General features: G+C 42.7%; 1 protein-coding gene across 4 annotated transcripts in view; it reads right to left on the bottom strand.

Annotated features, from left to right (window-relative positions):
• HHAT (hedgehog acyltransferase) overlaps positions 1-14073 on the bottom strand; it is a 347015-nt gene that overhangs the window by 319987 nt on the left and 12955 nt on the right. For 3 of the 4 annotated variants that reach the window (XM_026652556.1, XM_026652553.1, XM_026652554.1), the window contains exon 3: positions 5778-5845. The exons of the other annotated variant lie outside the window; for it this stretch is intronic. In XM_026652556.1, the coding sequence (XP_026508341.1) occupies positions 5778-5845 (68 nt within the window). The remainder of the gene's footprint in view (positions 1-5777; positions 5846-14073) is intronic. 4 annotated transcript variants of the gene reach the window in all.

Below are 14073 nucleotides of genomic sequence, written 5' to 3' on the forward strand. Positions count from 1 at the left end.
AGCCACAGTAATAGACTTGGGCACTGAGGTGCAGGTATAGTACCTCAAACTACTTTTAACTACTTTTTTCAGACTGCCTAGTTGTCAAGTTACTGGTGTCCCTTTGAGCTCTTCCTTGCCTATTAGTTGATAACTGTCCTGAATACTAAGACTGAGTACATCCTCAATGCTCCCAGTCTCTATTGATTCAACGCTGACACACCCAAATCTCTTACAGAGCTCTGGTCTTGCTCCTGGCCCTGTTCCCCCATAGGAACAGAATGCAAAGCATAATCACCTTTATTTCTTGACATTAAAAAATATTCTTGGTCTATTCTTAACCAATACTGTGATTTCACTGTGAATTATTATTCTATTTCTGCTGACCTTTGAAAAAGTAGAAATAGATTTATTTCCATGCGCTGTTAAGTTCAAATTGGGTAATCAACTGCTTTTATACTGCTTCTCTGAGAGTTAATAAGAGACTTGCATTTATATGTTCCAATTTACAATTGCAGCTTTCTGTGAAGATAAACATTTGTATTCTGCAGCTGTGGCTGCAATGGCCTCTGTTTTTTGTTATATTGTGTCAACTTCTTAACATGTCAGGTAAGAAATCTAACCAGGAGAAAGGAACCGAAACAACATTAGCAGGTAAAAACACAAGCTCTTCATGTTAATAAGAACATCTCAACTCACTTACCCCCTTAAACTTTACACTTTCTAGTCTCCGGGTCCTAATCTCAGATACTTAGAATGTATTTACTCTTAGTTCCTACATGACCGGAGCAGTCAGGATTTTGCCCTTTCAGGATCTTAAATGAGCATCAGCATGAGGATGCATAGAAGGGTCTTGTTAAAGGTGTATTTTATTACAGTCCTGTATATGGGCTTGAGAGTCAACTCCACTTTACAGATAATGAGGTCTTGACCTAAATACAACTGCACAATTTAAACGAGCTCTTACTCAGCCCAGAGGACAAATAATGTCCTCAGTGGATGCTATGCCAAAAATTGCAACTACCGAAAGGCTGCATTAAAAACAATAACAAGAAACACGCACAAAAATTGGGGGAAACAAAACAGGGAAACTTCTTTAGAGCAGCAAGAAGAATAGGGATAAGGGCATCTCTTCTCTTTTCTGTAACCCCTACAGAAGAGATGTGTCTACAGCCAGGTCCACACTACAAAGTGTTGTCAGAATGGCTAGGTCAGTCATTAGTGTGGAATAAACTACACCCAACAGCTAACATAGCTATGCTAGTAAAATCCCCAGGATAGACACAATTATGGCAGCAGAAGAATGTCATTCAGCTAATGTCATTCAGAGAGATGGCATTAGTGTACAGAAAAACTTCTTCTGTCCGCATAAACTGCACCTACACTAGGGGGCTCTGCTGGTATAACTTTATCAGTATGGCTTTATCATCAAAGCCCATGTCATGTAGACAAGGCCTAAAAGCCAAATCCTGAACCCTCTCCCATACCCACAGCATGGAGGACTCTAAACACACTGGAATATTAAGTAATCAGTATAATACATACATAACCTATAGATCAGGCTACAATCACATATAGCTTCTTCTGCAGGAACAATCATCTTATGCTGATGTAAACAGCATGAATCAGCGGAAGAATCTCTGCTGTGACAGATTGTGTTGGCAGTTTCCAACGAGAGCAGAGCATGGAGAAGACAGCAAAAGCTGGCAGTGCCACAAAGTACATGCCATTCTTGAAGGACTAATTCCGTAATATACAGAAACTCCTAATTCAGAAAAGAGTATTGCAATGCACTCTGCTTCGGGTGACACCTTAAAACAATGCAGAAACCGAAGCTGGTGCTGAATATGGCAGCTTATTGGTTAAGCAGGGCATCTGGCTGGGAGCACATGACACCAGTGCTCTGGGATCTGCTAGCTGCCTATTGGTCTCCAGATGTAGTTCAAGGTGTTGGCCTTCACCTATAGAGCTCTAAATGGCCTGGAAACAGCCCACATGAGGGATCACCTCTCTCCCTGTGCCATAGTGGCATAGCTGTGGTTAGCAGGGACACTCAAACTGGATCCACCTCATTATTAAAGAGAAGAAGTTGCTGGTCAGGACTGTGGATCTTGCTCCCCATTTGGACCAAAGCAGTCTGGAGTTGAAACCTTCTGGGCACAATGCAAAAACCATTTGTTTGACAGGTTCTGAGGGAAGGTTGAGCATGTTCATGGCAGGGGAAGAGGAGGTTCAAGGGACTCTTCTGTTCCTTTAATTTATGGGCTGGCTAAGTGAATCTGATACCTATGTACAAGTATTTCACAATGCTCAGTGCTCAGCACTGTGTTACTCTAAGTGTTATGACACCTGCAGTTTTTGTCTGAGCATTTACTGTCGTTTAAATCTGAAGAAATAATAAAGCACTCCATGCAGAAGGTGAGCATGAGGCCTATGGACCACATAAGCCCTTGGCACAGAGTGATTTCACCCAAAGGCAATATTAACTTGACTATCAATCTATCGATGGCAGCCGGTATCAAGCGAAGTGCCCCAAGGGTCAGTCCTGGGGCCAGTTTTGTTCAATATCTTCATTAATGATCTGGAGGATGGCGTGGATTACACCCTCAGCAAGTTTGCAGATGACATTAAACTGGAAGGAGTGGTAGATATGCTGGAAGGTAGGGATAGGATACAGAGGGAACGAGACAAATTAGAGGATTGGGCCAAAAGAAATTTGATGAGGTTCAACAAGGACAAGTGCAGAGTCCCATGCACTGCTACAGACTAGGGATCGAGTGGCTAGGCAGCAGATCTGCAGAAAAGGACCTAGGGGTTACAGTGGACGAGAAACTGGATATGAGTCAACAGTGTACCCTTGTTGCCAAGAAGGCAGCAGGCTAACGGCATTTTGGGCTGCATAAGTAGGAGCATTGCCATCAAATCGAGGGACGTGATCGTTCCCCTCTATTTGGCATTGGTGAGGCCTCATCTGGAGTACTGTGTCCAGTTTTGGGCCCCACACTACAAGAAAGATGTGGAAAAATTGGAAAGAGTCCAGCAGAGGGCAACAAAAATGATTAGGGGGCTGGAGCACATGACTTATGAGGAGAGGCTGAGGGAACTGGGATTGTTTAGTCTGCAGAAGAGAAGAATGAGGGGGGATTTGATAGCTGCTTTCAACTGCCTGAAAGGGGGTTCCAAAGAAGATGTATCTAGACTGTTCTCAGTGGTACCAGATGACAGAACAAGGAGTAATGGTCTCAAGTTGCAGTGGAGGAGGTTTAGGTTGGATATTAGGAAAAACTTTTTCACTAGGAGGGTGGTGAAGCACTGGAATGGGTTACCTAGGGAGGTGATGGAATCTCCTTCCTTAGAGGTTTTTAAGGTCAGGCTTGACTAAGCCCTAGCTGTGATGATTTAGTTGGTGTTGGTCCTGCTTTGAACAGGGGCTTGGACTAGATGACCTCCTGAAGTCCCTCCCAACCCTGATATTCTATGATCTCTGAGAAGAGTGTATTAAACATGAATTGGGGACAAGGACCACTGTGCAGTGAGGGTGTGGCCACGGGTAGGTTAGTCCCAACCTTTAGGATCTGCATTTTTAAAGGGGGTTGAGAAGTCCTAATATTAACAGAAATGTTTTCAGATTTTTAAAATACTTTGTTCCTAGTTGGTGATTCAGACGGCCTCCTCATGCCATGGCACAATGGCTCATTGGCTTATCATCAGCCCCTGTGGCTGTCTCACAGACATGAAGCAGCTATTATTTTCACATGACTTTCTTCATACTGTTAACAAGGAAAAGGCTTATTTATGTTTAGCAATATCCCTACCTATATGCCAAACCATGTTACATGATTAAATGTGTTAAAAAAATAAACTAACAACTAGTCAATCAATCTAAAAAAAGTTGTTACAAGTAGTTTGAATTACTACATCAGCATCTGAGTGCCCCAGTCTATTACTGTGGCCTTACATTCAAATATTCCTATTGTCAAAGATGATTCTCTCTCCCATTGCTGGGTAAAAGATCCACACAAACAACAGAGGAAACTAACTATGGCCCTGATTCCACAAAGATTTATGCACATGCTTAACGTTCTGCTTTTTGAGTTGCTCCCATTGACTTCAATTGAATTGGTCAAAATAAACCACGTGTCTACGTTTTTGCAAGATTGGGGTCTGAGGCCTCAATCTTGCAAACAGCTCTATGTGTATGCATCCATGTGCCTGCACAGAGCCCCACGGAACCCAACAAGGCTCCATGCAGGCACCGGGGTCTGCCCATGTGGAACAGACTGCAGGTTCAGGGTCCACCTGACTAAGAGAGGAAGGCTGGTCCAGTGGTTAAGGTACCAGCCAAAAAGTTGAGAGATTTGGGGTCAGGTCCCTGCTCCACCACAGACTTCTTGTGTGACTTTGGGCAAGTCACTTGGTCTCAGTGCTCCATCTGTAAAATGGAGATAACAGCATTCTCTGCCTCACATGGGTGTTGTGACAATAAATACATTTCAACTTTTTAGGTGCTCAGATACTACAGTTATGGAGGCCATGTAAGAGCCTAGGATAGACAGAACAATGTAAACAAAGAGGAAAAATACACATTTTTTCTTTTCTCTGTCTCAGCTAAAATAATCTTTGGTTTTACTTGTAACAGTAGTAGAAAATTTTCAAAGAGAAATGTGATTTTTAAATTAATAGTGTTTCTTTAAACATTTATGCTGCAAAAATTATTACCCAGCAAGCTAGACTGAAAACCAGTGTAGGGTGACCCTGATGCTCAAACATAAATTTAATAAATTCATGAACAGAATTATCCGATGGGGCTGCCTGTAATCGCAAGGGACTGGACTTGATGTTCCTTCCAGTCCCACATCCTAAGGAAAGCCATTATCCAAACAATCAAATGACAAGCAAGAAGGAAAAGCACTGCTGGGGGTGCATAGGGAAGCCAATGCTTTTTAGGAAAACATTGACACCAGAGATTGAGTGATTCTGCTGCTAACATGTACGAAAGGACAGCAAACAAGAGAAAAACCATAATACGAATTTCTAGATCAGGTCACATTGCATCAGGTAAGCCATTTTTCCTCTTGAGGGATGGAAAAACTCGGGAGATAAAATTAATTTTTTTTACACTATTGATTGAGCTTGCGATTCTAAATCAGTATCCAGGACTGGCAAATATCTCCTTTTTGTCAGTATTCCATGCCTGCCACTGCAAATGAAGTTGGAGAGGCAGGGCATGGAGAGGAAAGTGTGCTAGTAATGGACCACTTTTAATTTATTTATTTTGATTAAAAACATTGGGCCAGAATTCCTTCCCTCCCACTGCAAAACCTGTGGGAAGAGCTGAAAGGAAGGAATCCTCCTGTCACATTGGAGGATGCACTTTCCTATGTATTTTTACGCGTAGAAAAAGATACTTTACATCATTTTTAGAATACAGTATATTTATACTTATTAGTTTCTCTCCCTCTGGGTTCTGTGTTCTTGGACTCAAAGTATTAAAGGTGCCTGGCTTTACAGAGGGAGGGAGGCAAATAATAGGATCCATAAAAATCTGAGTAACTCTTTAAAATACCTCTAAAATAATACTCAACTGAGGAGAGGGAACACATCTTACAACACATAATAATTCACAGAATATAGTATTCTGTGCCAAGTGTCCCACCTAGGAGCAGAACATTGTTTAATACAGTAATCATAAAAGTTGGTCACAATCCACTTGAAGAAGACTTCAACTGAATTGCTAGGGATATGAATTTACACTAAAGTTACAAACTAAAATGATCAGTAATATTCATTGACCTTACCTTTTTAAGTCCCCAAAACAAAGTATCTTTTTCCAATTCAAATTCTCGTTCAAGTTCCTCTTCATATTCTGCCAAGAATAATACCCCCCATTAATAACAGCTCACCAAAAAATATAAGAGTCAATGGGCCTGCAGTGTTAGTTTTTAAACAGTATGAAATTCTTTGTATCTACCTGAAAAACAAACACACAGCAAATGGAAAGAGAGGTTCTTTATGCAGGAAGAAATCAAGAAGGGTAAGGAGGGCAGAATCCACCCCTAATCTTTAGGTCTGAACAAAACAGTCACTACTGTAGTCCCTGGTCTTTGATCCTTGCACAACCCCAATTTCTGGCTGATGTATGCATACAACCATGGACCACTGATGCTGTCCCTGATCCATGCAGGGCTGGCATGCAGAGTAACCCAACTCCACCATACATTCAGCATGCTGAATCTCCGTGTACTGACTGCACAATCACCCAATCCTCAAACAGCGGAGCACACTGTTCTGCTGAGTTGGAGGCCTTCCATGGCCTTTCATCCTTAATGCATGTTTCATTCTATTTCTAAAGAAAACAAAGCATGAAAATACGTTGGCTCATGGTCTGTTTCAGTGCAGACAATCACTTCCACGACCAAAATCTAAGCACCAGTGTGATACTATGCTCACCAGTGTAGAAAAAGATGAGAGAAGGCAGGGGAAGGATTTTTTTGTCTGATATAAACAAACTAAATATCACCACAATTGATGATTTAAGATTAAATACATATACATACACACACATACACATATCCCTAAACTCTATTTAAAGTATGAACTATTCACAGTCATTGATCACAAATACCATTAGAGACCTCATTTTGTTTTGTTTTAAAGGTGAGGGGACATATATTCTGCAAAAAGCAAATATAACCCATGAAATATCTAGCAGGTTCAGCTGAACTATTCCCACAAGTGCATCCCAATCAAACTAACTCTCCTCAAAGCCCACTTCAGATTCCGGCTGGTGAGTGGCTGCCTCAGAAATTCAAGTGTTTAAATATGCTTAGTTCAGAAAATGCTTGAAGTGAAAGGCTAAATCCCTGATGAATCACACCTCAGCTTTTCTGTGAAACTTCAATATCTATCTAAAGTTCAAGAGAACAAAGTTTCTGCCTCTGACTTTGTGACACACACGATAAATTGGGGTGTGGGGGGAGATGTAGTCTTTTCTTATCTAGGAAAATTTCCCTCTTAACTCTAAGACCCTCCTAATCCCGTACTACCAGGTACAGAACACCTATGAAGATACTTTTACAGGTTGCACTGGAATGGGAGCAAGCTTCTGTAGAAGCAGCATTGGAAACGTGCTGTTTCATAGGTATACATAAAACCTTGTCTCCCTATAACAATAATAATGCTTAGTATTTAGATAGCACTTTATATGTTCAAAGCACTGCAGAGACATTAAGGTCTTAATTAATCAGTTCTTGCAACAGCCCCATGAGGTAAACAGGTCAGTATTATCCCTTATTTACAGTTGGAAAGACAGACAGAAACGTGAGAGAACCTCAAAGCCACAGACCAAGTAAGTGAAAGAAGCAGGATTAGAACTCTAGCCATTCCAGTGAAATACGTCAGCTTCCATTTGTTAAATCAATTTAAATAACTGACGAGACCTACGGTGTTGAGAGCATTCTCTTCGAACGGCTTCCCTACGATCTTCAATGGTTTCTATTTCACCTTTTAATTACATCATATTCAGACTCCTAGAGAAACCATGACAAAATCGATTCTCTTCTTCCAAAACTGCAATTATGGTCAAAAGTTACATTGCCCACTACTTGGCGATTAACTGTGCACACAGCTGGCCTGTGTAACTGTGAAATCTTCTCATTGTTGTTCTTCTTCTTCCCCCTATTGTTTGTTGCATCTACTTGTTGCATCTTGTCTTAATTTATACCCTGACCCTGCAAATGCTCAAAGCGGGTGAACTCTTGTGCCTTACATAGCCTCTACCCAATAAAGCTTTGTGTGCAGGCAAGGGTCCTCTCACACAGAACAGCTGCAGGGCAAGGGCATTAGACTGCGAGCTGTTTAGAGCAGGGATCTCATCTTCCTGTGTGTTTCACCATTGGGTGCTGATGCTGATTGGGGCTCTGGGTGCTACCATAATACAAATAATAAATTAGAATAATAATTAAACAGAAAGTAAAGATTAATTGGTACTGTAGCAATTCACAAAGCAAGTCCTGGTCTACCTGAAGTTAATAAAGAGGCAACAAAAACACTCAACTTAATATTAGCAAACTGTAGAGAAAACAGCATGGTTTTATTTTAACCTCCAAGACCGGAAAAGCCATCCATGGGGCACATTCTGAACGCAATAGCAAAGGATTTAATTAAGTCTTAGCTAGTTTTCTCTATCTTTCCATTCAAAAGATTTTGGTGCTAGGAATTATAATCTAAAATGAAATTCAAATGTTATGATATAGGTTGGGTTTATTTTACTAATTATAAAATGTAAAGTATATACTGGTCTTCATTTCCAATGTTTTTAAGCCTGTTTGATATCTCCCTCTAGTGGGAAAAATAAGACACAAGACTTTTATATGACAGTACAATAAAAATAATGATGATCTTGTAAATCTTTACAGAGAACATATCATGAAGAATCAGTTTTTTAAAGTGCTTCAGTTTACCATCTTGATAATCAACTAGATCCTGCACACTCTTACACACAACTTTCACTTTACTCATGTGAGTAGTCCCATTGATATCAGTGGAACTACTCATGAACAACATTAAGCACAGGAGTAAGATTGCAAGATGGGGGCCTTACTTAGTATAAAATGCGTGACTAATTAAAATGCAGTATCATTCAAGATTTATTTCTCTATCGGTATTTCCTCTAATCAGGAGTTCCTTTTTAACCATTAAACTGTAAATTTATTTACATTAAAATACCCAAAATATAAGAGCCAAATCATATTTATTATTTCTAAATGTTAAAACTGTGCCCATCACTTCTGAGTCCACATACAACTCTAGATAATAGAAAAGCAACATAAAGATAGCTAAAAAGTAAACTTCCCTCATAAAATATCAGAGTATAAATACGCCTTTCTCAAGTGCTCATGTAAAAGCTTTCATGGGGACACACATTAATTATAGGGTTTACTGTCCTCTGGTGGGGGAAAAAAACTCCCCTTCCCAAGATATTTAAACCTTAAGGATTCTTTCATTTCACTAACATAAAGAAGCAGTAAAAAGCAACAGAGGGTCCTGCGGCACCTTTAAGACTAACAGAAGTATTGGGAGCATAAGCTTTCGTGGGTAAGAACCTCACTTCTTCAGATGCAAGTAATGGAAATTTCCAGAGGCAGGTATAAATCAGTATGGAGATAACTAGGTTAGTTCAATCAGGGAGGGTGAGGTGCTCTGCTAGCAGTTGAGGTGTGAACACCAAGGCAGCAGAAATTGCTTCTGTAGTTGGATAGCCATTCACAGTCTTTGTTTAATCCTGATCTGATGGTGTCAAAGAAGCAGGAGTAAGGAAATTGACCATCCACTCTCCTATCTACCCTGGAGGTTGGGGCTCCAGGAGTTTTTATATTAAAATCCCTCTTGTTCTAGTTTCATGAAGTGGTTTTCAAAACTGATCAGAGAAGAAAAATGACTAAAAATGAGACCACTGCTCATTACTGTCCGTTGGTGATTTCCCCTGCACACAACGGAATTTAAAGCATTATTCTGCTCTCACATAAAATGGTTTGAATTTTAAATTGGAAAAAACAAGCACACCAACAAACAAAAAGAAATCACACACCTCATGCATCAAGGTTTGATGAAGCAAATGGATAATGGGGTTTCCTAAATACATAAATCTCTGTGAAAAATAGTAATAGCAGCAATATTGCAATCTGTCAAATCTATTTAGTAGTTCCAGCAATTCATAAAGAAACCTCAACATACTCTTCATGCAACTGGATACATTGTGGAAGACTTGAAAAATGTTTCCTTGTTCAGAAACAAGTTGGTGAGTATGGTTGTGAATGAGTATTATTCCAAGGGTAGAGCATGTCAGATGACACATTCCTGTGTAGCGTTTAATTCGATTTTCATGGATCAACTGCGAGGTAGTACAGACACAGCGCTGTGTAATTTGACTTAGTTGGCCTCCAGGTGGTGTCCCACAATGCTCATCTGTGACCACTCTGGAGATCATTCTCAACTCTACTGCACTGCAGCCTGGTACACAGGAAACAGCCCCTCCCCTGCTAAAGCTCTGGGAATTTTTGATTTCCCATTTCCTGTTTGATCAGCATTGGGAGCATGCCAGCTTGAGCACAGCTGATCATGGAGACTACACGCCCCAAACGTGCTCCAGCCTGGTCTGCACAGGAGGTGGTGGATCTCATCGCTGTGTGGGGAGAAGAGTCTGTGCAGGCAGAGCTCCGATCCAGCAGAAGAAATGCTGACATCTATGCAAAGATCGCTTGTGGAATGGGGGAGAAGGGCTACACGAGGGACACACAGCACTCCCGTGTGAAAATAAAAGAACTTCGCCAAGCGTACCAGAAGGCAAAGGAGGCAAACAGTTGTTCTGGTGCTGAACCCCACACATGCCAGTTCTACAACGAGCTGCATGCAATTCTCGGAGGTGACCCTACCAGCACCCCCACAAGCAATGTGGACACCTCACAGGTGTGTGAGTCTAGGCACAACAAGGAGGACGATATGGTGGATGAGGAAGAGGAGGAGGAGAATGGGAGACAGGCAAGTGGTGGATCCATTCTCCCCGAGAGCCAGGAAATATTTTTAACCCTGGAGCCCTCTGGGTCACAGGACAATACGGTGGCCAACCGTGATGCCGGGGAAGGCACCTCTGGTGAGTGTACAGTTACAATCAAAGTCCAGTTCAACTTTAGAGGGCATACGCATTCAGTGGTATTGAATGTTTACTGTGAAGAAAAAGCGAGATGCTGTGGTTCTCTGCTTACAAGAGGCTGCTCCAGCTACGCAGCAGGTGGCCCCCGGAAAAGACTGTTTATGTGGACTGGGATAGGCCGGGAATCCTCCATGGATATCTCTAAGAAACTTTCATGGAGGTACTCTGCAATCCTTTGCAGAAGGTTTCTGGGCAGGGCAGTCTTATTTCTTCCACCATGGTAGGACACTTTCCCACGCAACTCCTGAATTAATTCTGCTGGCATCATTGCAGTACACAGCATAGCAGCATAAGGACCAGGTCTATACCCAGACGCTTGCCGCATCTCCTTCCTTTCCACCTCTGTTACCCTCAGGAGACTGATATCACATCGGGTCGCCTAGGGGAAACAGGGAAAGTTCTCATTAAAAGTGCTCTTACAAGAAAAAAAAGGGCATGTAGACCCATCCACCCCCACATTCCAGATTGCCAAACCACGCAGCCACTAATGTGCCTTTACTGTGCTTGGCATGGGTCGGCAAGTAGTTTAAAGCGGCTGATAGGGGACTGGGGCCCCACATGAGAGATACCACAATTTGGGAGTGAAAACATTCCCCCCCCCCACAAGCCCCATTCATAAACAGCTTCCTGTGGTACTGTGGGGAAGGGCCATTGTTCCACTAACTACCTCTACTCCCAACATGCGCCTGCCATAGACTTCATCAAAAGTGCAGTCACCCATGACCTGGGGGGCCTTACTCACCATGGCTGGAGCAGCAAAACGGCACAGCAAATGGTTACGGATTCTGATTATGTTATGGCTTGCACCTAGAGTAATAAGGGATTTTTTTTTGTTTATGAAAACGGCCTTGCTATGGAAACATTTTATTCATGTACAATGGCTCCTTTATTTTTTCCCCATGACTGACAGCTTCGGCGTGTCATCAACACCTGAAAGCAGACTTTCATTGATTAGAAGGAGGAGAAAGAGAATGCGGGAGGACATGTTCACTGAGATAATGAACGCCTCCGGGACAGCTGACACAGAGCTGAGAGCGTGGAGGATTTCAGTGTCCGAGAAGTTAGACATGAACATGAAGAGCAGAAAAGCTGCCAATGAGCAAGGGCGTGCGGCGCAGGATGAGATGCTTCAGATTATAAGGGACCAAGAAGACATGTTGAGGCGTCTGGTTGAACTGCAGGAACAGAAGTAGGAGGGTAGAGTCCCTCTGCAGACCCTGGTGGACAGCCAGTCAGCATCGCCTGGCGCAGAATCACCCTCCCCCAAGTGTTCCATGAGGCGTGGGTGAAAAGTCCATTATCCCTTTCACTTAACTCAGGGGGAGGGTACAAGGAAGAGAAGGCTCCCCTTCACAGACCTTTGATGGTCTGGAATGCAGTGTTATGTTTCTCCTGTTCCAACTTTACAACCCCTTTCCCCCAAGGTTACCTTTTTCTTTTTTTTTTTCTGTTCTCCCTCTTTACTTATGTTTGTTAAATGAAGTAAATGGATTTGAGAAATAAATGTTCTTTATTGAATAGAAGCAGTGGGCTTGGGCAGGGGGTTGGCTTTACAGGGACAGTGATACAAGGCAGGTGAAGGTTTGGGAAAGCATAATGCAGACAAACAGCTCACATTACTGAGACTCATTATTGAAATGGCTTTTCAAAGCCTTGTGGATACGCAGCGCCCCTTGCTGTGCTCTTCTTATTGCCCTGGTGTCTGGCTGCTCAAAAATGGCTGTCATGCAATCTGTCTCAACTGCCCACCCCTGCGGAAAATTTTCCCGCCCCCTTTTTCACAGATATTATGGAGCACACAGCAGGCAGCTATAACCGTGGGGATGTTCTCTTCACTAAGGTCCAACCTTGTTAGTAAACTTCTCCAGCGCCCTTTCAAACGACCAAGGGCACATTCAACCACCATTCTGCACTTGCTGAGCCTATAGTTGAACTGTTCCTTACTGCTGTCCAGACAGCTGGTGTATGGTTTCAGGAGCCATCGGAGCACGGGGTAGGCTTGGTCCCCCCAGGATAACTATAGGCATCTCAATATCGTCAATGTTCATTTTGTGGTCTGGAAAGAAAGTCTCGGATTGCAGCTTTTTGAACAGACCCAAGCTCCTAAAGATGCATGCATCATGAACCTTTCCCGACCATCCTATGTTGATGTCAGTGAAATGCTCCGTGATCCACCAGTGCTTGCAATACCACTGAAAAGTATCCCTTTTGGTTTATGTACTCTCTGGCAAAGTGGTCTGGTGCCAAGATTGGGATGTGCGTGCCATCTATCGCCCCACCGCAATTAGGAAATCCCATTGCGGCAAAACCATCCACTATGTCCTGCACATTTCCCAGACTCACTACCCTTCGTGGCAGAAGTCAATTAATGGCCCTGCACACTTGGAGCACAGCAGCTCCCACAGTTGATTTATCTACTCCAAATTGATTCTCTACTGACTGCTAACTGTCCGGCTCTGCAAGCTTCCAAATAGTGATCACCACTCGCTTCTCCACTGTCAGAGTAGCTCTCATTTTTGTGTTGCTGAACTGCAGGGCAGGACAAAGCTCTGCACAAAGTTCCTGGAAGGTGGCCTTCTGCATTCGAAAGTTCTGCAGCCACTGCACGTCATCCCATACCTGCAGTCAGTGCTTGTTTCACAGGACCAGAAATGGTACTCAACAGAGTGCAGCTGCTCTGTGACTGCCAGCAGCAACTGTGAATTGTTTTTTTCAATGGCTTGCAACAGGACTGCTTGCAGGACATCACTATGTTCCGCATGGCAGACCCTACTTCGGCTCTGGAAATACTGCAGGAGAAGGCGCGAGGTGTTTGAGATGCTCACAGCAAGAGTGCACAACTGAGCAGGCTCCATGCTTCTGGGGTTATGGTGTATGCGCCACAATTTTAAGGTGTGAAAACCACTAGGTTGTTTGTTATTGAGCACAGTGCATCATGGGATGCCGATGTTCCCATTCTCCCCTGCGACAATGTTTTGGTCCCATGAGGCATTGCACAAACTTCCCAAAACACACTGCGGCAAGTTGCACTTTGGGATAGCTACCCACGATGCACTGCTTTGTGCATCGACACAGGCACTGCTAGCGAGGATGCACTCCATCGAGACAATGAGCATGGTGTGGCCACGCACAATCGACTTAATTAATTCAGAGGCTCGAGGTCTGATTAGATAAAGTCGACTTAATTTTGTAGTGTAGACAAGCCCTTAGAGCAACCACCACAGCAAGAAAAGAACTAATGTGCAGCAAAACACTCTACGGTGAGACAATATCAGAGGAAACATAATTAACAAGATAGCTTTGAGTAAATAGATGGAAACATGCATACAGCTGTATTGTATCACACTATATAATTCTATTGCTTAATGATTTGCAGAGGAAAC

Source organism: Terrapene carolina, unplaced genomic scaffold (assembly GCF_002925995.2).
Source record: "Terrapene carolina triunguis isolate 2854851 unplaced genomic scaffold, T_m_triunguis-2.0 Scaffold120, whole genome shotgun sequence".
NCBI classification, from domain to species: Eukaryota; Metazoa; Chordata; order Testudines; family Emydidae; genus Terrapene; species Terrapene triunguis.